The sequence below is a fragment of the Equus asinus genome, chromosome 9 (genome assembly GCF_041296235.1).
Source record: "Equus asinus isolate D_3611 breed Donkey chromosome 9, EquAss-T2T_v2, whole genome shotgun sequence".
Taxonomy (NCBI): Eukaryota; Metazoa; Chordata; class Mammalia; order Perissodactyla; family Equidae; genus Equus; species Equus asinus.
Genome location: NC_091798.1, coordinates 13,048,921 through 13,076,728, shown reverse-complemented (window position 1 = coordinate 13,076,728; position 27,808 = coordinate 13,048,921). Strand labels below are relative to the sequence as shown.

General features: G+C 52.0%; 1 protein-coding gene across 3 annotated transcripts in view; it reads left to right on the top strand.

The window, feature by feature from the left end:
• The window catches only part of KCNIP1 (potassium voltage-gated channel interacting protein 1), a 344,635-nt gene that overhangs the window by 111,989 nt on the left and 204,838 nt on the right, over positions 1–27,808 (top strand). The window contains exon 1 of one of the 3 annotated variants that reach the window (XM_014850876.3): positions 20,021–20,605. The exons of 1 other annotated variant lie outside the window; for it this stretch is intronic. In XM_014850876.3, the coding sequence (XP_014706362.1) occupies positions 20,545–20,605 (61 nt within the window). In that variant the 5' untranslated portion in view covers positions 20,021–20,544. Of the gene's footprint in view, positions 1–20,020; positions 20,606–27,808 lie in introns of those variants that run through there. One more of the 3 variants, XM_070517105.1, reaches the window with a different exon arrangement.

Here is a 27,808-nt window from a genome sequence, read left to right as displayed (position 1 = left end):
CTGGCCCCCACCCAGCCAGCCCTGGTCACCTTGACAGCCACGTGTTCGGGATATTTATCAAGAGAAGCGTTTTGCTACTGCTGTCCCGGTCCCTTTGTCCTGAGTTTTATCTGGTCTTACAGAATTTCAAATAGGCCATAACTAGATTCCATGTGTCCCCTGGCAGACTTAAGCCTAAAATCTAAATTTAAAATACCAGATGGGAGAAATAGCCTTTGTTCACTTTTGTCTGCTCTGGTCTTGTTTCCAAGGATGAATGGGGTCAGAAGCCGGTCTCCTGCCTGTAAATCTGGACACTGTGGGCAGTGCGAGAGCTCATTTGCAGGCTGTCGAGCCGGGTGTTTATTCGGAGCTTCACTTACCCAGACTCACTAATGACAGGTGGTTGTGGGGTGGGAGCCACCTGGGCTGTGGTGGGAACAACCCAGGGTGACCCAAGGCCGGGGGCCTTCTGACTAAAAGGATAAAAGCCAAAATCTCGGCCCCAGGAGGAAATGCAACTGTCGCACTTTCTTGTGACCATCTCTGGGGTATGGCCCAGATCTGCACGAGGTAAGCTTCCGAGGCCCTGTAAAATGGTCTGAACCAGTCTCTCCATTTTAAGACCGCCTCTCCCGTCTGCCACAGTCCCTTTCGCTTCCCTTTCTTTAAAGTCATCAACCTTGTTTTACGGAGTTAGCATGCAGGGGAGAGTACATATCACTGACAACTCAGGCGAGTGTCCGTCTGTGGTGATGTGCAGGGCCGCAAGGTTCTGGAGTGATGGTTAGGATGCTTCTGGAATCAGGCAGTCTTGGGTGAAATCCACACTCTTCCTCTTTCTACTTTGTCTCTCAAGTAAGCTACTACCTGTCTCTGAGCTTCACCTTCCTAATTTGCAAAAGGATTGTAAAATGTACTCCGTGGAATGAAAACTCAGCATCAGTAGATTCCAAAATAGACCTGTTTGTGTCCATTCATTCTGTAAGTGTTTCTTGAGAGGGTACCACGATGCTGAGGACACGATACCAAGCCAAGGCCATCACCATCCGTGCTCTCAGGGAGCTTTCAGTCTACTGGGCATGATGAGAATACCTCACCAATAAGTATCATATCACGACTCTGGGAAACGCAACCAAGTAGAGGGAGGTGGTACAAAGCATGCAATGGGGGTTGAGCTATGACCGGAAGGAAGATTAGGTATTTTCCACCCCCTCGCTCTGCTTCCAAGAGAAACAGGAAGCTCCTAAACAAGTTCTCTGGTCCCTCGGTGGGATTCAGCCTAAAGGAGGCAACAGGGAAGCAGTCACTTCAAGCCATCCACAGACATGTCAGCGAAATCCCACCATCACTGGCCTGCCTTCCTCGTCATTTGAATTAACACCAGCCCCGACGGGATCGACAAACTCACTCATCCAAGTCTCTCCTTCCACAAATAGTCACCCTTTCTAGGCTCATCCCCGCTGTCCCTGTGGCCTTTTGAAGGTGAACTCATGCTGAGCATTCTGCCTCGGATCCCCAGGGGTTGTGGCAGCAGGATGAGTCACCTCCACAAATATAGTGCGTTTCCCCAGGGGGCGGCGGTGGGTGGAAGCATGTGTAGAGCCCACTCTGCTTTAATAGATCATTTAGAGCATGTCACGTATCGGCGAGCGAGAACAAGCCAGCCAGCACTCGGCCTGCCTTGAGCCTTGGCTGGGGAGTCCCAGCCTGCACACCCCTCTGCCCCGCGTGTCTGGGGGAGGCTGGCGAGAACCGGGAGGCCACAGAGTCTCCTTCCTGCCCCATCTCTCCTCCAAGGTGCTCCTTCTCTCTCGCTCCGTCTCTGAGTGTCTCTCCCTCTCCCCCTCTTCTCTCCTTCCCCTTCTCTCTGTCTCTCCTTCCTTCATTCCATCTCTCTGTTCTGCGTCTGTCTACCTGTTTCTCCTCTTCTTTCTCTTATCATCTTTTCCTCTTCTCTTTCTCTCAGTCTCTTTTTCTCCACGCCTCTCCTTTCTCTCTCCCTCCTGCCCTTTCTGGCCCTCCCTCTCTCTCCTCCGTCCTTCCCTCCTTTACCTGCCTCTCTCAAATCTCTCTCAGTGGGATCTTCTCTCTAGCTGTCTCCTCTGTCTCCACCCGCTGTCTACACTCCCTTCCTCTCTCCTTCTCTCAGTCTCCTTTTCCATCCATCCCCCTGGCTCTGGCTCTCTTTCCTGCTTCCTCCATGTCTTCTTCCATTTGCAACCCACCCCCGCATCTCCAGTCATACCCAGTGGGGGTCAGGGCTGACTCTCCACACCCCTGCATAGCTCCTGGCCTGGGCAGTGCCTCTGGCCTTGGGCCTAGAAAAGAATCTCATCCTCCTCCCAGCTGGTGGCTTTGTTCCTCCCTCACCACATCTCCCCAACTCAAGGGGCCCAGCTCTGGGCCAAGGGTCTGAACAAAGAAGGTGGCTGATGGCCCAGAGCTGAGCCCCGTGGGTCAACAGCACCCACCACACACACCACCTTCAGGGCCATGTGGATTTGCAGGGAATATTCCGGGCACCACCTCCAGGAATCTACGAAGGAGCTGGGGCAGGTCTGAGTCTCCTCAGGCCCCACCCTCCATTCCCTTCCCTAAGGGGCTGACGAGAGGTGGCTGCTGAGGACACAGCCTCAGATGAAGGCAGGCAGCTTCTAGGCTGCCGCTGGACCTGGCATGTGAAGGAGGAGAAAGCAGGGAGCCCAAAGATAGAACAACTGAGTTGTGTCCCAGGACCCACATCTTTGCCTCAGGCTCCTCCTCAGATCATGACTGGTCACAATTTAATTGAAAACTGACTAGACAAGGTCCCCTGGGTCATTCTTCTAGACTCAGCATCATTGTCAAGACTGGAGACCATCCCTGAAGGAAGGAAGAACAGAGCCCTTGGAATATGTCAGACCCTGGGCCAGGCTTTGTTTCATGTGGCTTCTCATTTACTCCTAAGAAGCCTAGAAGGTGGGTACAATGGTCTGCCCCAAACCGATGAGACGGTTGTGTTTCAGAGAGGCTAAGTGACTCGACCAAGGCCACACAGCTGGAAGCTTCAGGTCCCTGTCCAGCTCCAATCCTCCCACTAAATAGCTCTGTTCCCTGGCAACAGGCAGTCTATGGTACTGACACAGCCAGAGGTAGGGGCAATGTCACTGCTGGAATGAAGACCCAGTAATTTGGTTCAGTGAACATCAGGCTGCTGCTCCCATTTGTTGGCTGCCTGCCCTGTGCACTCCCGCTGACCTCCCTGCCAGCACCAGCTCCCCATTTTTTCCAGCAGCAGCACCCTGACTCTGCTTCCCAGATACCACCCAACTGCAGGAAGGACAGAGGAGGGGTCTCACCTTCCCAGTTTAAGAGTTGGGCACAGGACTCAAGCATGGCCAGTCGGCTTCTCTTTCCAGAGACTGTGCATTTTGAGCAGAGTAAGCTAGAACAAAAAACCTGTGGCAATTGATCTCTCCTGAATGAATCCTACTCGTGAGTTCTTGTTGCCAAGACTTCTGTTAACTGCCTTGGTCCCTCGCAGTTCCTGGATTAGGATGTTAAGCATTTTCCAGGTGTGTGAGCTCCCAAACTCTTCTCATAATTTCTTCTTTTTGCTGAAGTTTGCCAGTTGTCAGTTTCTGTTGCTCGCAACCAAAAATAACCCTAATTAACATATCACTACCCTGCAGGCAACAGGGAGCTGTAGCATGATAATTGATGCCACCCACCACAGGGCCTGCCTTAGCCTGCCCCAACCAGCTTCCTCTTGTCCATGCCTGCCACGCTGAGCTGTCTCGCTCCACCCCGAGTGTCCCACACTGGTTCATGCCTGTGCATCAGTATTTCATGGTTTTGCTATCATTTATTGAATCAGCTCCCTACTAACAAACTTTTGTGTGTGTGTGTGTGTGAGAGAGAGGAGGATTCGCCCTGAGCTACATCTGTTGCCAGTCTTCCTCTTTTTGCCTGAGGAAGATAGTTGCTGAGTTAACATCTGTGCCAAGCTTCCTCTATTTTTTGTATGTGGAACACCACCACAGCATGGCTTGATGAGTGATACACAGGTCCATGCCCAGGATCCGAACCTGTAAACCCTGGGCTGCCAAAGGGGAGTGTGAGACCCTAACCACTACACCACCAGGCCAGCCCCAAACATTTTTAAATTGAGATGTAATTCATCTATTAGTCAGGATTCTCCAGGGAAACAGAACCAATAGGATGTGTATATATGGAGAGAGAGAGAAAGAGAGTGATTTATTGCAAGGAATTCGTGCACATGACTGTGAGGGCTGGCGAGCCTGAAATCTGCAGGGGAGGCTGGAGACTCAGCAAAGAGAGAGTTCCAAGGCAGTCTGGAGGTGGAATTCCCTCTTCCCAGGGACCTCATTCTTTAACAACCTTCAACTGATTGAATGAGACCCACCAACATTACAGAGGGTAATCTGCTTTACTCATAGTCTCCTGATTTAAATATTAATCTCATCTAAAAAATGCCTTCAGCAACATCTAGACTGGCATTTGACCAAACAACTGGGCACCATGGCCTAGCCACACTGGCATGTAAATTTAACCATCGAAATTCACGTACCATAAAATTAGCCTTTTTAAACCACAATTCAGTAGTTTTTAGCATATTCACAAAGTTGCTCAACTATCACTTCTATCTAATCACAGAACATGCCATCTCCCCGGACGGAAACGCTGACCCTTTAGCAGTCACTCCACAGTCTTCCCTCCCCCAGCTCCCGGCAGCCGCTACGTGCTCTTACATTCTGCACACGCTGGTTCACCTTCCTTCTCCTCCCCCTTTGCCTGCACAGCAAATTTCTATTCGATGCTCAAAAGCCAGCCCTTCTGAAATCTCTTCCTTGATTCCCGCCTCCCTGAGACACCTCATCCCACTCACGGTGAGTTCATCGCTTCATCTTCTGTGGTTCCCAGCAGAAGCTGTTCAGGCCTCCTGGCAGAGCCTTCAGCGGAAAATATTAAAATTGTCTGCTAACTTGTTTCTCTTTATCACCAGATGAGGGATTATTATGAGGGATTATTAAACTGTGGCCAGGGATTTCAGGAGTTCCTGAAATTGACCCATAATTTACCCATTTGCGTGTGTGTGTGTGTGTGTGTGTGTGTGTGTCTGTTGGAGGAGAGGGTCCACAGATTCCATTAGCTTTTTTTTTTTTTTTTCTGCTTTATCTCCCCAAACCCCCCGTACATAGTTGTATATTCTAGTTGCAGGTCCTTCTAGTTGTGGCATGTGGGACGCCGCCTCAACGTGGCCTGACGAGCAGTGCCCTGTCCGTGCCCAGGATCCAAACCCTGGGCTGCCGCAGCGGAGCGTGCGAACTTAACCACTCGGCCAGGGAGCCGGCCCCCTCCATTAGCTTTTCAAAAGTCTCCCAGAAAGTCAGGAGCATGACAGTAGGCAGAGCTTCTCAAGGGCACAGACACACTTTACTGGTTCCTCCGCAGCCTTGGGCCTGGTGCACAGTAGGAGGTTTACGAGCCATGCCTGAGCTGTGAATGAATAACATCCAGGAAAAGGTCCTTTCCTTCAAGGGTTTTCCATCATCATTCTCTGTGGAGCAGTTAAAAAGCAAAACCAAAATACATATAGCTAAGCGTCAGGGGAGGAGGGTAGACATGTAAGCGCACACTCGTTCATTCATCCACCCACTCATTCATCCACCCATCCATTCACAATTTACTTTATGCACCTACAAGGAGCCACGCTCAGTGCCAGGTGTTCAGTGCCCAGAGAAGCAAACAGTCACTGTGAGTACCCGGGGCCTCTGGATGTAGAAGGCAGCGATGTGGTAAAATCAGGGAAGGCTTTCTGGGGGAGATGCGACATGAGTGAAGCCAGGAGGGAGGAATAGGATTCGGACAGATGGAACAGAGACCTGGGAAGGGTGTCCTGAGTATGTGTGTTGGGGGACATGGTTATGAGCAGATCCCAGGCCGACCAAGGACCTGGATGAGGGAGAGGATTCACGCACCACCACTCCCTGCAGCCCAGAGAGGACTGTCTGAGCCTGCGGGAGGTGATGTGCAGGGAAGCTGGGCCTGTCTATGATGAGGTGTGTAGTGGAATGACTGAGCTGGAGCACAGAGCCGAGCTGAGCGGATGAGAATACTGACCCTGAGCCCAGCTGGGCACCGAGCAGAAGGTGGATTTCATTAGTGTTGAGAGAAAGGATATGCCTGCTCCCCAGGAGGCTGGCGGGCAGGAGGCTGGCCAGGCAGGGAGGCTGACCCCGTGGCCCCTTAGTGGTGATGGAGGAGCCTGGGAGGCTGCCGGCACTAAAGGAAGCGGGAAGGAGAACAGGACTCCATTCATTACCTCGGCACTTAGCCGGAAAGATGGAGAACGGCTGCCAGAAACAGGCAGAAGTGCCCCTCGAGAGAGGAGAAGCCAAGCTACAGGAAGTCAAGACTGCGCCGTTGTGGGCAGAGAAGGAATGAGTGTCTGCCGGCTGACAGGCGCTGGGCCAGCGCAGACGGAGGTGCTGACCTGGGCTGACGGCCTCCTGCAGGAGGGCCCCAGGGCAGGAGCTGACCCTTCTAACGTCCCTCAGGGCCCTGTGAAGGCCTCAGAGCCACCCCAACCCCTACCCTCTCTCCATGTTGCCCAACCCTCTCCTCTTCAACCCCTGCCCTCTGGCTTTCCAAACACACCCACAGCGAAGGCAGCTCTGAGCAGACCCCTGTTAAGAAGATCATGGCATTGTTTGGGGCAGGGACTCTGCCCACAACTGTGCTTGGTTTTGCAGTTTGAAGGCTAACCATCAATCCCACTCGTTTCCTGTGGACCACTTGAGAAATAGGGAGACATGTTGAATGTGAGAGAAGGTACTTCCTTTGTAATTGCTGGGAGCCACATTGGAGGATGGAGCCCGAACCCAAATTGTATGCCCAGTGTCTAGCCTCAGAAACTGAACTTAGCCACCAGGGCCCAAGCAGAGAGCTGGTGATCTCCCACATGTCCCCCTCCCCCCACAGCCATGCAGGCGGGCCCTGGGACGTCTGCCACGTGCAGGGCATGAGCTGAGACCCATAAGCCAGCAACTCTAAGAAGGGCTGAGCTACAGATCTGAGGGTCATTTGCCAATCCCCAAATGAGATCATCTCCACCTTCCTCGATGAAACAGGAGTGAGAAAGGATAGCAGTTTCTCTCCAGTACTTTTGGGTCAATGCTGGGAGCAGAAATGTTTTTTCCTTATGCTTGGCACTTCCTAAGTATTTTTTAATCAATTCCTCACTGTGACTGCTTGCAGTAGGTGATGGGCCATTCCACTTATGGGGATAGGGAAGTGCAAAGAGATTAAGGGACGAGGCCCTGAAGTGGCAGGCCGGGGTTCTACACAGCACCTCGACCCAGAGGCCTGGCCTCTCTTCTCCACGACACATGGTCCCCCAGCGATCAACACACCAAGCTCTGCAAAGAGTTGCTACAATCATCTAAATAGAGACAGCCAGCAAGCCATGAGAAGTGCTCTGTGACATAGTTTGAGTTGCTTAAGCTTTCTGTTCTTGCTCTTCAAGTGCAAAGTGAAGGCATTCAAAGCAATCTATATTCACAGTAAACCGGCTTTGTCCAGAGGCCTCTAGGGCATTGAGAGTTGGATAAGCCATGTCCTTGACCCAGCTGACAGCTCTCACATCCTCCCACTCCCCTTCTTAAAATTCTCCTATGGGGTGGGATGCAGGCGGATGGGACGACTATAAAGGGGGAGCACGAGGGAGCTGCTTTGTGGTGATGGAACAGTTTGGTACCTTGACTGTGGTGGTAGTTATGCCAATGTACACGTGATGGAACGGCACAGAAACACATACACACACAGATGCACGCACAAGTGAGTGCCTGTAAAACTGGTAAAATCTGAACACAGTCTGGGGATGGTACCGATGTCAGTCCCCTGGTTTGGGTATTGGCCTATAGTTACATAAGGTGACACCATTGGGGGTCACTGGATGAGGGTACACAGGACCTTTCTGTATTATTTTTGCAACTTCTTGTGGGTCTATAATCTTTTCAAAATAAAAAAGTGAAAAACAAATTCTCCTGCAGCCTCTCATTGCTCTTAGAATGAAATCCAAACTCTGCAGCAAGGACCACAGACCCTGCACAGCCTGGCCTCCGGCCTTCTCTGGGATCCCTCCCCTGCTCCGTGCGGCCCAGCCCCACCGCCCTTCTCTCTGGGCCTCAAGCCCACCTATCACACTCCCTCTGCAGGGCCTTGGCCTTGCTGTTTCCTTCAACTCAAGCTCTCTCACTCCAAGTCCTAAGCATGAGTAATTCCTGCATATCATTCAAATTTCAGAATAAATCTCCCTTTCTAATTAAGGCCTTCTGTCTCAGGTTGACCCCGCCAACTCTTCCATGGGGAGCCCATCTAGTGTCCTCACAGTGCCCACCATCATCAGACATGACCTTATGTTGGTCTGCTTATCTAGTGACTTCTGTCCTGACCTCCCCTCCCTATGAGAATGGAAGCTCCAGAGGGCAGGAAAAATGTCCATCTTGGTCACTGGTGTATCCTGATACCTACAACAGGGATAGGTATGTGAAGATGGGTACTGAAAAGTAATTAATGGTAGATGGATGGATGGATGGATGGATGGATGAATGGACAGATGGACGGATGGACGGACAGATGGATGGATGGATGGATGCATCACACAAGATAGCACTTGAGCAGAGGTAAAGAGAAAGTCACCTAGTGCAAAGGTTCTCTGCCAGGACTCATACTATTATTTAAACACACACCCCCATCTCCCTGATTGACTGAAGACCCTAGGCTACTCTCCTAGTCCCATCTCTCACCCCTCCAGTTAGTTCAAGTCTCCCATTCGCTTATTTCCTCCTCATCACTAAACTACTACATGTGGCTCAGGATATAATATCAGTCATTTATACTTTAGTCTAAATTCCAGATCAGTACCACCTTCCTCCAGACATTTGTAATTTAAACTTTATTTGATATTACTTCATCTTGAGGGAATTTCAGTAAAGGAGAGGAAGATACATTTTGGGACAGAGGCGTCTTCCTGTGTCCCTGTTGTTGTGCCTCATAGGAAGCCAAGAGTAACTTTGGACCTGGTTCTGGAGGGGAGGTTGTGACAGTTAAGAAGAAATTTGGCATCTTAAAATATGCAAGACCCTTTCCGCAGCCCTGGGTTACAGTCTCAGCTCTGTTGCTTTTTCCCTGTGTGTCCCTGAGCAAACCTCTTTTCCTCCCTGGGCCACCTGTAAAATGAGGGCCCAGCCATATGGCATATAAAGTCCTCTCTAGCTTTGAGTAGTGTAACTCTAAGAGATACCTTGTTTTCCAGGGAGAATCTCTCTGAGTTTTTGAGAAGATGTGCCTTCAGAATCAAAGCCTGGGGTGCAGGTCAGGCCCCTCAGCCCCCCTCCACCCTCCCTGCAGCCATTCAGTTTCCACTGTAGAAAGTACCTGTATTCCCCAGCAGCGTGAGCTCCGCGTCCCACCTGGGAGCTTAGCTTGGGACACTCAGGGCTTCGTGTGGCTCTGGCAGCTTGCATGAAGCGTTCTTGGGCAAAGCATTCCATTCCTTGCTTCCTGGAGTATTAAGAGTAAGTGCTCTTCATTTTAGCAGACATTGGTGAGACTAGCTCTGGGCATGGTAAAATGCTAGATCAGTTTGCACCTAGAAGCCAGGAAATTTCCATCCCTGGGCATCTTTAGGAAGATCCAATTGTTTCTGGATGACTCAGTCACTCACTTCAATCATCTGTCACAGGTTTTATCAAGTCAAGCCACCCATGGTGGCTGGACCTATTTTCTCCAAAGTTCGTCCAGCTGCAGGTTTGGGAAATCCATAAATGGGGTTGGTGAGGCATTGTTGCTCTGCCCTTTGGGGCATGACTGTGACTCCACAGGTTAAAGAGGAGGTCCCCAAACAAAGCCATGTGTTTACAGTGGTGTTTGGCTGGCAAATTCCTATTCGTCTTTTAAGACTCAGCGCCACCATCTCCTCTTTTGAAAAGCCCTGACTGCCCTCCACTACTCTTCTTCCCCAGGTCAAATGTGATGTCTCTCCTCTGAGCTGGTGTGGCCTCGGAGCTGACTGCCATAGGCCCATTCCTTATCTTCCAGTAGTTTATGTGCCACTGTTCCCACAGGACTAGAAGCTTTCTGAGGGCCAGGACCAGCCCACCTTACTTCTCTCTGCATCTCTGGCACCATCACGGGACAGGGGGCAGAGCAAGGGCTAGTGGATGCTGGCTACATCATTGGAGCACTGGAGAGCAGATTCTCAGGCGGGCAGCGTGGGAACCAGGCGAGGAGCCCCTCTGGCCTGCAGCCTCCCTCAGCGTCCTCTAACTCAGAGCCTTGGTTCCTGGCAAACTGCATCCAGCGCTCATCACACACCAGGCTTGATGCTCATCTGCATAGCATCCTCCATTCAGAACAGCCCTGAGTCGTGGGCACGAATACTAATGTACCATGCAAATGCCAGCCCAGGGAAAGAGAGCCCTGGACTGTCAATTAGCTCCTCCAGCACTGGCTGGAGTGCCCAACCCCCTCGCTCACTAGGGGCCAGCCCAGTGCAAGAAGGGACAACAGAAACAGAAACCATCTTGAAGTGCCACTGTTGTCAAGGCAGTGTCTCAGGAAGGGAGCCTCCACACAGTGAGGGGGAGGGAAGGGCCAGCCTGGCCTCTCAGGAAGGGGGATTCTAGGGGTGCTTGGGAAGAAGGCCAGTGTCCCTGATCTTGGAGGTGTTGCATCAGCCCTCCCCTCCACCCCACCACCTGCGTGCTAGGCCACCTGCGTGCCAGCTTTGGTGCACATGTCCCATGTGCCAAGACAAAGGCTCTTCGCACCCTCTTTCCTCTGACCTGGGGCAGTCACCCCAGGAGGGGGACAAGTGGAGGACTCTCCATCACCTTGCCTCTTCTTCCTGGCGCTGCTCTGTTTCCTCCCACTTCCTTCCCTTCCCTTCCCCACTCCCTCCACTGGGTGGGTAAAGGCTTGGGCTTTGAAGACAGACAGAGCTGGCTTCAAACCTTCACTCTAGGCTCACTCCAGCTTTGTGGCCTTGGGCAAATCACATCACTTCTTTGGACCTCAGTTTGCTAATCTGTAAAATGGAAAAGAGGGCAGTACCTGCCGTAGAGGTTTGTGAGGATCATTTTATGAGTAGCTAAGAATTTCAGGCAACTTCCTTTGGTGTACCAGAAACGTTACTTTGCATGTTTCTTTAAGCGCTGAACTTAAATTCTTTTTTTTTTTATTGAGTTATTGATAGGTTACAATCTTGTGAAATTTCAGTTGTACATTAATGTTTGTCAGTCGTGTTGTAGGTGCACCACTTCACCCTTTGTGCCCACCCCCCACCCCACCTTTCCCCTGGTATCCACTAAACTGTTCTTGGTCCATAGTTTTAAATTCCTCATATGAGTGGAGTCATACACAGATTATCTTTCTCTCGCTGGCTTATTTCACTTAACATAATTCTCTCAAGGTCCATCCATGTTATTGCAAATGGAATGATTTTGTTCTGTTTTGCAGCTGAGTAGTATTCCATTGTATATATGTACCACATCTTCTTTATCCATTCGTCTGTTGCTGGACACTTAGGTTGCTTCCACGTCTTGGCTATTGTAAACAGTGCTGCAATAAACATTGCGGTGCACAGGACTTTTGGGATTGCTGACTTCAAGCTCTTTGGATAAATACCCAGTAGTGGGATGGCTGGATGGTATGGTAGTTCTATTTTTAGTTTTTTGAGGAATCTCCATACTGTTTTCCATAGTGGCTGCACCAGTTTGCATTCCCACCAGCAGTGTATGAGGGTAAGTGCTGAACTTAAATTCTATTCCAAGTTCCCATTCTTCTTGGGGGGCAGAAATGAAATCTCAAAAAACTCAGAATGCCCCATCCCCCCAGCATTGCCTGAATATTCTGGGGGCTTATGAAGCATTGAGGTGCGGGGTGGGCTCGACCTCTGGAGTGCAGCCTATCACCTCTCCAGGCAGGCAGCCTCCAGATGTCCTGGCTCCTGTGCATTCTGTGGTCACTGTGCCATCCAGGTCACAGCTGGGGCTCCCCAGCCTAGAACCAAGGTTTGCTGGCTCTCTGGGGCTATCTGGGCCATGTCCCTCCTGGGTGCAGGGACAAGATTTTTCTCCTTGCCAGACTCGGCCAGGAGATTCTGGTCAGAGCTCTACTCCTAGAAAAGATAGACAGGCTAGTGGAGAGTGCAACATCCTGCCGCATAGAGGGCTAGCGGGGTTAGGAGGGGCACTGAGGGCTGTGTCCACTCTCCCAGCTCCACTTAGGAAAGGGGCAGGATCTCCTTGGCCCCCAGATTCCCCCAAAGTCTGGGGCTTCATTGCTGAACAGTGCTCCCTGAAGTGGGTCAGACACAAACCCCTCTCCAGCTCTCTCTCTGAGCCCGTGTTCTTCCAGGTGTTTGATCTTAAGCCAGCGCCTTTGTAAGTCAAAATCCAAGAAGGTGACCCCATTGTCTCTGTGACATCTTTGCCCCAGGCAGTGAATGCCACAGGTCTCAGATGCATGCATGCAGGGCAGGGTACATGGTCACAGGAAAAAACAGAAGAAACATCTATTGATACCTTGTAGTTTTAAGTTGTCCCATTTCTGCAGCCCTGTCTCAGAGTCAGCCCTCAGCATGATGGCAACCACCACCCATTCCCCCTTCCTGCCCTCTGCCCTCCTGCTCCGGGTGTCTTCCCACTGCAGGCTCCCCTTGTGGCAGCAGTGGTGCACTGGTGTGGGAGCCTGTGCTGACAGGCTCAGTGGGCTGTGCAGGACCAGGGGCACACTCACGGCTGGCATTATTACTAATCAGCACACAGATCGGCCGCTGTTCCCTCTTCCCATCCCTGCTTGCTCCCTCCAGGGTCTTTGGTCTGTAGAAGTGATGGAGGGAAAACAGACCCTGAGTGCAGCCCTGCAGGGACTACGGATATGGGTGAGAGCAGCACCTGCCACTCAGAGGGCCAGGACTCACACCTCCCCTCTGCTCTGTCCCTCGGCTCCCAGAAGCCACACCACGCCTGTGCCTATGAGTCCCCAGTGAACTGCTACCTCCCCAGAGAAATAGCGCTGGAAGAAATCAGTTGCAACAGGGCTAGATGGGGAGTGTGGGCTCTGGAGTCAGATCATCTAAGTTTAAGGCCACCTCCACCACTTAATTGCTGAGTGGCTTTGGACAGATCACTTAACCTCTCTGTGCTTTGGTTGCTTCATATATAGAATGGGGGATAATGAGAGTATCTGCATTAGGGATATTGAAATGATTAAGTAGATCAGGCACAAGACTGGCACATAGAAAGAACTCCATGAAAGGCGGCTACCATTGTTAATGTAGTTATTATATAACCTAAGGAGAATAAAGGAGAGGACTGAACACGACTGATTCCTGGACATTTACCCAGGGAGGTCATAGATCTATATTTTGCACACACTTTAGAAAGACAGGAAAGTCTCCCCCTGGTTTCTGTCCCCATTGTCCCAGCCATTTCAGCACCACCTGTCCATCCTGCCACGCTGTGAAGGCAATTGTCTAGGGCCACCCCACCGCACCTCAGCCCCGCTCTGCCCCTGGCTTTTGCTTTCACTCCCTCCAGCCCCATCCCTTTCTCTCCACCCTGACCTTTGCCCTCCTAAGCTGACCTAGGCCCCTGACCTTGCTGAGTCCAAACTTTGATTTCTCCGCAGGACTTTGGGTGGGGCTGCCCAGCCTGGCCAGAGTCAGAGGTTGGTTTCCTCAGTTGCAGGGCTGGAGAGGTCATGCCCGCTGTTTTTTGGTGAAGTCTGCAGTCGTAGAGTGAGTTGTTCATCTGCCCTTTGACCCTTAGACTGTGAGCTCCTGAGCCAGTGAGCATAAACTTCCGCAACCCCAAAGACTAGCTCAGGGTGTGGTAAACAGGAGGCACTCATTAAATGCACTCGTTAAATTGTGACTGAATGAATGAGTGAATGAAGGTTAATAAACGACCTTTCACTGAGACTTGCAACCCGCCAGGCTCTACACTAAAGCACTTGAAAGCTTCTTCTCATTTAATTCTCACAACAACTCTAAGAAAAGGCACAACTATTACATCCACTTTACAGATATTACAACTAAGACTCAGAGAAGTTGAAGTCACAAGCTAAGAAACGGCTGGATCAAATCCCTTACTATAACCTTCCGTCCTTTCTTAACCAAGTGTCCATGGATGTGCTTTATGAAGTCGTGAACTTCATAAAATTGTATGCAAAGTATGAATGTGTGTGCACACGCCCGCGTGGTTATTTTTGAGGAGGGGGATCACAGGTGTCATCAGATACTTAAATGTTGGAGCATATTCGAATCCACCCACCTCTCCACCCTTCCTCCCTCCCCCCACTCTCCCTCCATCCCCAGGGAGCCCTGTGGTCAGTTTCACGAAGTGCCTGCCTTGTGCCTGGTCTAGTGAGGCACTCACGACTTCTCTGGTCTCCATGACCCATAACATTGCTTCCGATGATGGAAGTGGAGGTGCTCTGGGATGTCACTCCCCACTCCCTGCATCTGGGTAACTCGCAGTGGCTTTGCTGCCAGCCTCTGGGCTGCGTGGGTGGCTGCACTCTGTCTGAACTCATCTCAGCCCCTGGTGGAGACTGTTCCAGCGCTGAAGCATGAAGGGGGAACCCTTGGGGCCGTGCAGCCGTCAGGACGTGAAAGGCAGAGCCTGTGTCCTGGCTTTCGCTACCTCCCCCAAAGCCCGCATCAGTCCTGCTTCCTCAAGAGGCATGATCAGCCTCGACAGATGAGGCCACGCTTGATGCACAAGGATGTGGCCCAGGGGAGGCTCTTCCCAAGCCACAGTGCTAGTCCAAGGTCTTTTCTTCCTCCTGGGGAGATGGGAAAGAAGGTGCTTGCAAAGCAGACTCAAAGGGGAAACTGAGGAATGGAGTTAACATTTGCTGAGCCAGGAATGTTCCAGCCAGGGGTATCCTGTTTCAGGCACTTTTCTGTTCATGATCACTTTCAGCCTGACCCTGCAACCAACAATGGTGGGTTGTTCTGCTGGCACATGTGGGGAAATTGAGGCTCTCAAAGGTCAAATGACTTGCCCAAGTTCACAGAACAAAGCCCGCATTCGAAAACTTATCTCTCTGACTTAAAAGCTGTATCCACTCCCTGGGCTCCGAGGGTCTGTGTGGACTTGGGACTCCATGTCAGTTTGCAACAGGTTATCCTCCCTGGCTTCTCTGAGCACCCTCCTCCACCTCGCCCAAACTCATCTCCCCGCTTTCCTGATCGCAGTTTGTGGTGGTAAGAGGATCTGACTGTCTTCAGTCCTGGACCGCCGGCTGCCTGAGGGCAGGGACTACGTCTCTTCTTGTTCATGACTGATGCCTATACCTAGAATAGTGCCTGGCAGGTAGATGGTACTTAAATATTCACTGAATGAATGAAATGACTAAATGAGCCCCCAAAGCAAATAACGGTAAAGGACATTTGCAGAGCACTTTACTGAGGGACCAAGCCTTTTCCCTTTACTTTATCTGACCCAGTCCTCACACTAACCCTTGAAGTGATCCTGCTCGCATTTCAAAGATGAGGAAGCTGAGGGCGAGATGCACATTTAATAAGAGAAGTGAGACTTGAGCCCAGGCCTAAAGGATGGAGCCCTTTCCTCTGCCCCGAATGGTCTTAGAGAGAGTATTTGTGGAACACTTAGGATGTCCCGGGCCAGGCTGAGCCGTGGTGGATGGGGGCAGGGGAGGGAGGTGTATGCTTTGCTTTCTAAAAGCTCACAGTCTATTTGAGGAGGCCAGAGTTATGCATGCAGAACATTTGGGAAATGGTACAAGACAGCAGCTAGCATAGTGCTGAATTGCACATAACCAGGTGCCAACCACATTCCCTTCCTTAACTAATCTGAGTCTTTTAATACCAGATGGGGACCCTGAGAATAGATTTCCTATAAAACAGATGAAGAGCAAAGATGGAAGCCAAGGGGAAGGCTGTGGCTTCCTTGTTTTTGCACAGCTCGAGCACGGCACCACGCCTGGCCCTCAGCGACAGTGGTAGTAGGGGCCCACCCTCTATCAGCAGCCACACTAGTGCCGGGCCTCACGAACATCACCTCACCACTCCTCACAGCAACACGAGGTAGGTCCTAATGCCGTCCGCAGAAGGTGAAAATAGGGTTCAGAAAACGTACTCATCAGGCCCAAAAGTCGCACAGCTAACAAGGGGCAGCCTTAGGATTTGAAACCAGATCTAGCAGCCCTTAATCTGACACTGCTGCCTCCGTGTGCAGTGGGACCTCAGTGACCCACTCTTGCCCAAAGGATGGGAAGAAACACGGCCGAGTGAGCCATCATGAGGGAGGGAGGGAGGGAGAAAACACGGTTTGTGTGTGACATGAACACAGACATGTGCACGCGCTAACAGGATCCCCGCAGGTGGCTGACAGCTCACTCTACCCCCTGAACAGCCTGCCAGAGGTAGCCTAAGGAGTCCTCTATGGGCGCCCATGTCCCTGGGAAGGGAAGGCCATGCCCCCAGAGCCTTCTGAGGGCATGGATGGGCGCTGTGGGTGTGTATGAGTCTGCTCAGGCTGCTGTAACAAAATGCCACAGACTGGGTGGCTTAACAACAGAAATTCATTTTCTCAGTCTGGAGACTGAAATTCCTGCATCAAGGTGCCAGCAGGGCTGGTGTCTGCTGAGAGCTCTCCCCCTGGTTTGCAGATGGCTGCCTTATCCGTGCTCCTGTGTGCTCACAGGCCTTGCCTCTTCATGTGTGCAGGCGTCAGGGGACCTCTCTGATGTCTGTTCTTATAAGGACATTAAGGACACCAATCCCATGGGATCAGGGCCCCACCCTTATGACCTCATTTAACCTTAATTACTTCCTTAGAGGCTCCATCTCCAAATACAGTCCCACTGGGGTTTAGGACTTCAACATACTAATTTGCGGGAGACGCAAACATTCAGTCCATAACGAGGTGGATGAGGGAGGGGTCAGAGCTGGAGAGAGCATATGAGCTAGCTCACCTTCCAAAGTAGAAGGAGCCACAGCCACGGAAGCCCGGGTTGGTTGCGGCTGGCAAGACGGCTTTAGGGGGTAATCACATCGGGGACAGCAGGACAAATGGCCCCGGAGCCAGGTGACTGAGGGGAGGCTCCCTCTCTCCCCACGCATTTCTCTGTCCTCTGTTGCAAGTCCCCAAGGGGTGAGGAATGGGTCTGCTGTATTCCTTCTCTCTGGCCCCTTACACTCACCGTGTATCCCACTTAGGTGCGTTCTTTGTGAGCACCTCACGGTGACGTCTGCTGCGTCGTGCAGTGCATGCAAGTACTATCTATAGATAATACCTACCCCCCAGGGCATCATCAGGAATAAATGAGCTATTGTGCACGTAAATATCTGGTACATGGCAGATGGACAGATGAATAAATACCTGTGAATGAATCAATAAATGAATCTTTACTTGGGAGAGCGTGCTTCTTCCTTTGAAGGGCAAGGATGATCTGGTACTTGTCAGTTTTTACTTACTGATTGGGTCACTGAGCAAAGAAAATTAATTTGCTCATTCATCCAGTCATTCTTTCATTCATTCTGACTGCACCCCTGTCAGAAACCAGGGGTTAAGCAGACAGTGTAGAGCTAAATCAGGAGTGGTCCCTTCTCTTAAGAAACTTGCAGTCCAGAGGGAGAGACAGACAAGGAAAGGGACAATGAAAACCAAGGAAATGAGTGCTCTCATGGGAAAGAGGCCCCAAGCGCTGAGGGAACCCCAAGCGAGGCACCAACTTGGGGCCCGGGAGAGGTTCCTGGAGGAAATGATACTTGAAGTAGATCTTTAAGGATGAGCAGCATGTTGGCAGATGGAGAAAGGCAGAGTGAACAGCATTTGCAAAGGCCCTGAAACACAACCATGGAGGGCACATTTGGGGACTAGTGAGGGTCTGTGTGACGGGAGCCCCAGAGGGAGCTTCAGGGAGCAGGGCGATTGGCAGATGGAGCCAGGCCACAAAAGGGCCTCCTAATTCCCGCTCAGCGGTTTGGACTTTATCTTGGCGACTTTGTTTTATTCCCACTGCTCCGAAGCAGCCAGTCATGAACTCCTCCAGAGGTGCTTGACTGTTTCTGATCTGTAAAATGGAGCAATTCGTCTGTACTCTGCTTCTTCACATGGTTGTGGGGAGGGGGAGATGAGAGAATGGCATCCTAGCCTTTTGCAAACTCTCAAGTGCTGCTCCTGGTCATTCAGGTAGTGTGGAGATGGGCAGAGGCCCGAGTGTGAAGTGGCCTGGGGCTCCGTCCAGTGAGGTCTGAGAAGGCTGGCAGCTGTACCACCCTCTCCCCTGCAAAGACCCCTCTGTTCCTTGAGTCCTGGCCATGCTAAGGGGTGACCCCGGGCTTCAGCTCCCCCCTGCCCTTCTGCCCTATTAGGGAAGTCAGGAGGGAGGTAGGGGTCAGCCCCTGCCAGTCCTGCTCCATCAACCAGGATCCCAGGCCTCACGGACACAGACAGACAAGCCCTTAACTGGCAGTTAGACCTGAGGCTTTCAATCCAGTGGGACTCAGAGGAGATCTCTGGAGCTCAGTGGCTCCCAGTGTCCTCATTTGCCAACAGGAGGATCCCCAGGAGATGATGACAGATCCCTGGACTCCCACAGCTTGGCTGGGTCACTTCAGGCAAATCTCTTACCCTCGCTCAGCCTCCATTTCTCTCTGTGGTCATGATTAGACTTGGCCTGCCTAACTCGCAGGGTGTGGGAGATGCAGGTTATACAGCAATGGGCAATGCGAATGAAGGGATGCATCTTATTCAGTGCACCTTGCCCATTGCACAAAACAGGACATGGGCTGGGATTCGAGAAAGCATGGAATGCTGCATAGGTGAACAAAACTATTCGAGATCCCTGGCCAAGTTGCAGGCCACCTGCGTCCCTGAAAGGGCAGCTAATGGGCTGGAATGAGGGGAAGCAGCTCTGGAGGGGTCTTGTATCCCTGGGGTACGACTGTATGCTTGTGGCTTTGAGTCTGTGTGAATGTGAGTGACTGCGATGCTGTTTACACTGACTGTGTGTGTGTTTGTGTCTTGTGTGGGGACCTTTGGATGCTCCTATGGGTGTATGATGGGTTATGAGTCTGTCTTTGTGTACAACAGCAACGTCTATGTGGGCTTGAGGGACCTGGGCCCATATGTCTGTGTGATGATGTGCATGTGCATGTTTATGAGGCCATATGTTGGGGGACCTGTGTCCTGCAAACACGGTGTATAGTGGGAACCCAAGCGGCTCAGATTTCGGGGAGAGGTAGCTGCTCCTCAGGCTTCCAGGAAGCAAACCTTGCATTTCAGCATCCCTGAGAGCAGAAGAGAATCCCCAGGGGTGGACCCAAACTTTGCCCTTCTGCACGAGAAGCGGAGATAGGGGTGGGGTGTCTGTGTAATCTGGAGTGAGAACTCACAGCAGGGAGAATGCTTCTTGAATCCAGCCATTACCCCTCAGCACAGTCCGCCCCAGAGCGGATGGTTAATAAATTTTTTTTCGGGGAGGAGGAATGAAGGAGAGAGAGAGGGAGGGGAGAAACAGAAAAAAGAGAAAGCAAGGGCCCAGAGGGGCACAGGGCTCCTTTGCCCTCCCCAATTCCCTGTCGTTAGAAGGGGGCCCTGGCGTTGAGGAGCAGGAGAGTCCCCCCCCTCCCACGACGACCCAGTTGGATGTATATTTTTCATCCCTCCGTGGGTGGGGCAGACTTTTTCCCCACCCCATGAATTCAGGCGGTGGGTTAAATAAGATTTCCCTGGAAGTCAAACGAAATACTGCACCACATACAGGGACACACACGTTCTCCCGGGGAGCAATCTGCTACCCCGGAACCCCACCCATCAGCCCGGTGCCAGGCCCCGGGTCCGCGTGCCCAGGAGCGCAGCTTCCGGAGCCCGCACGCCCGCGCCCGTGGGGGCGCGCGGGGGCGGGGGCAGAGCCAGGCGCCCCCCGCGCGCCCCGGCCCCCGCCCCGCCCCTCTTCGCCTCTCCCGGGCTGGCCGCCCGCCGCTCTCCGAGCCGCTGCGACTCCCTCGAGCGCGGGCAGGCGGCAGGCAGGCGCGCGGCTCCCTCCACGCCGCCCGGCTCTGTTCATTCATGATTGGTACTCGGCCCCCCGAGACCCAGCCCGAGCGCCGGGAGGGGAGGCGGGAGAGCGTGCGGCAGGAGGGGCGGGCGGAGCGGCTCCCGCACCGCGCGGCGCTGCCTCGGGAGCTTCGGCCGCCGAGCGCACCGGCCCCGTGTCCAGCGCCAGGCAGCCTGCGGGGCATCGTCCTCGGCCCTTGGCGAGGGCAGCCGCCGGGCCGGGTTCCGAAAGCTCGCCAGAAGCGGCTGGCCCCGTGAGTCAGGGCATGTGCCGGGCTGAAGAGGGAAAGAAAAGGCTCCCAGCGCCCCAGCTCCACGCTCGCTGAATACCAAGCTGCAGACGAGCTGCCGGTGCTTTTTTCCTCCTCCAATTCGGAGTAGACGATACACACTGATTTCTTTCCAGGGGAGGGGAGGGGCAAGGCGCGGGGTCCCAAGTCGCATACAAGTCTTTGCTGCCATGGGGGCCGTCATGGGCACCTTCTCCTCTCTGCAAACCAAACAAAGGCGACCCTCGAAAGGTAAGCCATCTCCTTCTTCCTTTTGTTCCCCTGGCTGGGTTTGGGGGTGCTCGGTGCTGAGCTGGGGTGTGCCACCTGCCTGCCTTGGCCCGACCCTCCTCTCCATGAGGAGCGGGTTCAGATTCCTGTATCCAAAGGAGTAACAAACCGGCGGGAGGGTTAGTGTGAGCATGCAGAGGAGGGAGCCAGAGTGGGCTCTGGCCCCAAGGGCAACCGGACCCTTCTGGGGCACCAGATGCCAGGACCCTCCCCCCAGGGAGATCTCTGGGAGCAGAAGGAAGAGGCAGATTCACAGGTGGGGGTGACTGGATTGTCTGGGTGGAAATGTTGGGAAGCTCTTCTCATTCTCATGACGGCTGGCATTTGTGCAACTGTGGGCACCTAGCGAGGGTGCTCACACATTCTCACACTCCTCCCGGGCGGCGATGCTGGTGCAGACCTGGGAGCCCATCTTCAGGCAGGGAGTGCTCCGTCTGCCCACCCCAGTACACCTCTGCAAGCCAAAAGGAATCAGCTCGTGCCCGTTGGTAACAGTCCCAGGGCTCACGTCCTGGGGTCTCAGGGATTCAGCAGCCAGGGCCTCACATAGGGTGCTGCCCTGCTCTGGGAACCACTGAGGAGCTGAGGGCACTGTCAAGGTGTGGCAGAGACGTGAGCTTACAGCAAGGATTAGGAAGCATGATATCCTGGAGTCCCTCCTGCCTGGTCCCCAGCTGAGACCTGCCCATCTCACCAGTGGGACAGCTGTCACATGGGTCCATGTGAAGCAGGGGCAAATGTGTTGCACCGTGGGGACCACGCGGGCCTCCTGTCCAGCAGGTACAAAGTTGATTGTTGGAATAAAGAGACTGGATGCAGTTAGGAAAAAGAAAATGATGGGTTTCGTTTTGTTTTGTTTTGTTTAATGCTTAAACATTATTGTGAGTAGTGGAAGAATTTTAAGTAACCTGCTACTTAAACCTTCAAGTTCGGCCGTTGGAGCCCAAGTTCAGGTTACCCGTGGGGGTTGCAGCTCCCACCCCTGATTCTGGATGGTCGTTAGAACTATTTTAGGATGATGGTGGACCCGAGGGGGCTCAGTGAGTCTACTCTTAGGACTTGGTTGGTCTCGCCTGACTCATTGGGGAAGTCTGCATCGCAGAGTTACCCATGAGTAACCTGTCCTCAAGAGCTCTGGGCGTCTGGTCCAACCCCTAGAGACATCAGGCTGGCTGAACACTGAGGAGCGAGATCTCTGGATGGAGACCCTGGGGGATGAGGCTGGGTTGGCGTTTATGGCCTAGAACATGGGAAGAGGCTTTGACCCATTTGTCCAGCTGAGTTACACATCCGCTGGCAGGGAAGGGACTGGCTGCCCTTTTACCAGTCCTGGGCAGGACAGGTCTGCAGGCCTTGGTCCCGGACCTTGACATTCAGAACCCTGCTTCTCACAGCTCCTCAGATACTGCTTGCCTGGGGACAGAGCTCAGCACCAAATCCCTGTCTTCTCCTCCATCATCTCTCTGACCACCATGAAGTCCCAGAGGCCAGGGGACAATGGCAACAAGAAACTCAGGAGTTTGTTTTAAAATATTTTCAGTGCCTGTGGCACTCCTGCAGCGAGGTGTCCCAGAAAGATCTTGGACTCTAGAGTCCAGTGGAGTCTGGGTGTGAATTCCGGCTCCATCACCCCCTCCCTCTGTGACCTCAATCAAGTGCCTTCACCTCTCTAAGCCTCAGTTATCTTATCCATAAAATGTTTGGGAATACTACCTCACACTGGAAACTGGATGTGTGAGAAGTGGAGGGAGGGAAGATCTCAGTTCGTATACTGTGTTGGCTGCAGCCACCAAGAACCCAGGGAAGATTGTTCTAAGGATGTGAAGATCAAATGAACGATGAATATGGAGCTCCTTGCATAGGGCTGGGCAAAGATTAAGAGCTCAGACATTACTCAGACGTTACTGTCTACCATTCCCTTCTCCTACACAAAACTCCAGGTCACCCTGGATGAATTCCCACAGGATTCCCAGAGGCCAAAGCTCTTTGCTTCTCTCTCCCAGGATTCTAGAGAAGAGGGGGGTGCCTGCATTCAGTGAACCCCTACTGTGTGCCTGACGCAGTGCTGGGAGCTTTTTCTTCGTTCTCTCATTTAACTCTCACAACAGTGCCTGCTTGAAGCTCATAGTGGGTCCAGGGCTTTGGGGCGGGCTGCCAGGACAAGCTGCCCAGCACCAAGTGGTCATCCCTCTTGCAGAGTCCCACCACATTGGCTGGAATTGTCCAGCGCTTTGGCTGTGTACGTTCCTCCAGGTATGTGCTCCAGAGCAGAGTCTTATCTTACTGGCTTCTTCCACGGCATGCTAAAGAGCAGAAGATTCTTCTTGCAGAGAGAGGCAGCTTGGAAACCGGACGGGGAGGCTAATGGTCAGGGATCACCTCCTGGCCAAGTCCCTTCCCATCTCAGGACCTCAGTTTCTCCTTTGCAAAAGGAAGAAGTTACATTAGACATTTCTTCAGCTTCCACCCAGTTCTCAAACTGGAAGATTTTTATTGCTGATGCTCTTACTAGAGCTGCTGCTGTGATCTTTGGGGCATCAGGCTCAGATCTAATTAGAAGCAGTCAGAAGAGTGGTGCACATCTTCGACTCAGGAATCAGTCTCCCTGCCGGGTTCAAATCCAGGCTCTACCACTTGCTAGCTGGATGACTAAGCCTTGTTTTCCTCAACTATAAAACAGGGACGGTAGTAGTTGCCATCTGAAAATAGCTGTTGTGTTGTGTGGATTCCAGGGATAATGCAAGTCAAACGCTTAGCACAAGCTCTGCTCCGTAATAAGTGGTCAGCACATTTTACCTGCTATTCAATTCATGGCTCTACTGTTTGGGCCTTCCAAATGCCTAGAGTAAGGCCGTCCTGGCAGTGATCAGTGCCTCTGGGAGCCCTAACCACTCGTTTCTGGAGCCCTCTTCCAGCCCTGCCCACATAACTAGGACCCAAAACCCAATGCGCAGATGCTGGTCTTGTTGCTGCAGCCCGCGCTGACCTCTGCTTTGTGGTTGGTCCTGAAAACATCGTATCTTGCTCCACGAATACCCTGCATGTTTCGAAAATATAAATTGGAAACACATACATATGTTTTAAATAGAGCAAAAGCTCCGTATAATTGGTGCTGAAAGAGGGACGTCCCTGGCCCAACCTGGGTGTGCGGGGAGAGCTTCCTGAGGGCAGCAGAAATCCAAAGTAATTTAAGAGCTATGTCACAGAATAAAAACAATCACATTCCTTTCCTGTCCTCGTCTCTGTTTGGGATCCTTATTAGTCTCTAAATAAGAAAGGGAAGAACCTGCCCCGGGGATTCAGCCTCTGCGTGCCAGCCCCAGGCTCCAGTCGTCTGCATGTGCTCCTTATGCCAAGGACGCTGCTCTGGGCTTGAATGGGTAAATGAGAGGGGTTGAGGTGTGGGGGTTACCAGGGGGATCATGCAGGTGCAGCGGCTGGGCCTGTGGAGGGCAAAAGAATTTAGGGAGACGTCACTGGGCCAAGGCCGTCTCCATGGAGATCGCCTATAAGCAAATAAGCCCCTGTTGCACGGGTGCCTGGATTATCAGTCCTCCATGACCAAGAGAAGGCATTCAGAACCTCCAGGAAGGGCCGAGCTTGGGATCTCCAGAGTGCTCATTGAATAGATGAGCAAACCAAATCCCACAGCTATTGGATGCTTTTTCTAAGACCACATGGCAAGTTAGAGACAAATGGGACCGGTCCCCTGACTCCTAGATCCGTGAGCACCTTGGGAAACCGATGGAGGCAGAGGGTTCCTGTTGAGGCTGTTTTGGGGTTTGTTGCTTGGGGCAGCTTGTTCAACTGAGAGACATCTGGGAGACCAACGAGAGGCAGCGAGGCGTACAGAAGCAGTGGCTCTGCCTCCACAGAGCCTGGGCCCAAGGGACCTTTGGCAAGTCTTTTCACCTTGGAGATGCCAGTTTCCTTATCTCTAAAAGAGGAATACTGATTTACAGAGCTGTGCGTGCCTTGGGCGTTACCTGTGTCTGTGTCTTTGTCCAGCCTTTTCACTCTGTATTACCCTTCCTTCCACCTCCTTGTCTAATAGTTAAAATTCTACCCACATTCCAAGACTTCACTGAACTGTTTCCACATTCAGGAAGGCTTCCCCAAGGCCTGGAAAGAAGTGACTTCTCCCATTTAAATTCCTAAATCTTTTCAGGTGTACACTCTCATGACTCTCAAGTCATGCTTTGAATTAGGCAATTGATGGAGATGTTGACGCCCTCCCCCCACCCCCAGAGTGTCAGCTTCTCGGAGGGGAGCTTGTCTGAATCATTCTTCACAGTCCTCAGCTTGGTTTCTCGTACTTAGTAGGTACTCGGTAAATCTTTTCTGGAGGAAATTATAAATAATAGAATGGTTGGCCACTCTCTGTTATTTCCTAGAATTGCGGACCCTGCGGAAAAGTTAGCTTCCTGCTGGAATCTCAGTTCCCAGCCCTCTGCCTGGAATGGGTTCTGTTACTTGGTCTGCTGGCTTTGAATTGGCTTCGTCCACTAAATGTGCTGAATCTGTTTACCATTTAGCAAGCAAGTGCAGAGACAGCGTTCCCACTCCCCAGCCCCCTGGAAGTCGAAAAAGCATGGGGAGCCCACTCCCAGCGCCGGGCACAGTTCTGGTCCCTCAGTCCCAGAAGGAACTCAGTGGAGCTCAAGGCAAACAGAAAGAGGGAGATGGAAAGACAGAAAGATGGAAGTAAAGGGACTACTGCTAAAATCCGTGGGGTTTTCCGCCTGGTGCCTGGAAAGGGGCCGGCCCTCTTTGTGTACCTAGGAGGGTTTTGCTCATTGAATGCTTCATAAATATGCATGTGAACAAGTGAGTGCATACATTAACAGGGGAGTGGAAGAATGAAGGAGTGAGTAAGTAGGGGGATAAAATGAGTGACTGAAAGGAAGCAAAGGAAGTGTCAAATGACGGAAGGAATGTGTGAAGAAAAGAGTACATGAATGAATGATTATGTCCATAAATTAAGGAATGAGTAACGAAGTCTTAGAAAGGCTGTAGTGAAAGACTGTCTTTGCATGAAGGGCATTAATCGTCATGCTACGCAAATCCTGGACCTAAGCCCCTCACCGTCAAACTTGGAAGGAGTCAGTATGGGAAGCCCTGGTACAGATAATCAGTAGTAAACTTATATCAAATACTTCTTCAAAAGCTGAAAATGATAAATTCAGTCAAGAAGAGTCCTGTAACTTTTTGGATGCCAGCAGGTGTGCGGTATCCTTGGGGAAGGTGGGAAGATGGAAAGTATCTCTAAGCTTTTACCCTTTTGTTGATTCATTCAAGAAAGTAAAGCAAGGACTGAGCCAGAATGGCCTCCTTGTATTTCAGGTTCAGCTTTACCTTGTCTGGGTGGATCAAGAACCTGTGTATTTGTCTACGCATTTATTTGTTCCTGAGGAATCACTTCAGTGCCCTTTAACATTGTTTCTCTGATGTTCTCTCTGCCCAAGATCCACTCTGGCTTCCCCACTCTGCCTCCACCTCCCCCTCCCCATTCACCTGGTGAACTCCTACATGTGCTGCAAGACCTCATTCAGTGTCACCCCCTCCCATGCTCCTGCAGGCAGAACACATCTCTCCCTCCCCTGTTCCCCTACGGCTGGTGCTGCTTCCCCTTGCTACAATCCTAAACATGATGTGATTATGGATTTACACATATATCTGTCTGATTAGCTCTCAGAGAATGAGTCTTATTCCAGGGCCTCTGTCAGGCCTGATCTTGGGTCTAGACTTGATGGATGTCAGCTGAGGTGGAGGTAAGGATGGATGGACCAGGCCGTGTGTTCTTGATGGCTCTGAGTAGTGCAGGAACACAGCGGCGCAGACAAGAAATTCAGGTCTGCTCATGGAAAGAAGAGCTGCATGGTTCTACATAATGGCCCTGGAGCTGATGCTGCCATTCATCAGGCAGAGAGGGAGCAGTGCTAGGGGCAGAGAGAGAGAGAGGAGAGACTCAGGGTCCTGGGACCTCCAGAGAAACTTGACTTGTCTTTGAATGCTTCCTTCCCTCTGGGTAGTATTTTAAATAGGTCACCTTCGGTGAGTAGCTGTAATCAGTTGGGATATCGCTAGCTTCCAATACTCTAGCCATGGGAGCAGGATTTTGGATTAATTCTTGTTATTCCAGCCCAAACTGAAAACCTCGCTGAGGCAGTGTGGGGAAATGGGTCCTGCCCTCGACTCGAATCCGGGGGCTAGCAGTAACATTGCGTAATGCTTAGGACGACGGAGTTAAAGTAAGAGACTTGGGTTCAAACTCTGGCTCTGTGACTTCTTAGCTGGATCTCTCTGAGCCTCAGTTTTCTCCTCTGTGAGGTGGGGACAATGACAGTGTTTCCCTTAGAGGGCCGTGTCAGGGGTCAAGGAAGCAGCGAGCGCTGCGTGCACATAGGGGAGATGATTTTAGCACCCCGGGTAGGACTGGCTTTGCTGCTGCTTGTTTCCCATCTCAGGGCAGGTCCCTCCCTCCTCTCTTGCTCCATCTCTGCAATGACTGGGTAGTCCTTGGTGATCTCTGTCCTTTTGAGCTGTGGCCTCTGGTTCTCTCCTGAGGCCCAGAGCCATCACAACCATGGCCACTGGAACCCACAGCAGTTTCTCTGATAACTCGTATAGGAAGCTGTCAATGTTAGATGATGAAAGAAATTCCCAGTGGTGAGATAGGAAAGCATGGCTCATCTGCCAGCGTTCGTAATAACAATAACTAACATTGCTCTGGCCTCGCTCTGTGCCAGGCACCTTGCTCTGCTTTTTTTCCCCTGTTATTTTATTAACCTCCTCCCAGCCTTGGAGAACAGACTCTGTTACAGTTCCCATTTTGCAGATGTGGAACCTGAGGCCCTAAGAAGGGAAGTGCCTTGCCCAGGGTCACACAGCTTGTAGATAGCAGCACCTGGTTCTGGCTGATCCCAGAGCCTGAGCTCTTAAGCACCACACCAGCCCCTTCCTCTCCTGGCCTCGCCTCAGGATAAAACTGAAAGGGGAGTGTGGAGGGTGGGGAGAAGGCATTCAGGGATAGACTGAAGCACCTCATTAGCCACACGGAACAACCAAGCCATCTGCAGGCCTTGAGCAAATGCGTTCAGCCCCATCTCAAACCGCCCCTGGATCTGTTTCCATTTAATCTGTCACTGCAAAAGCCTGAATAGG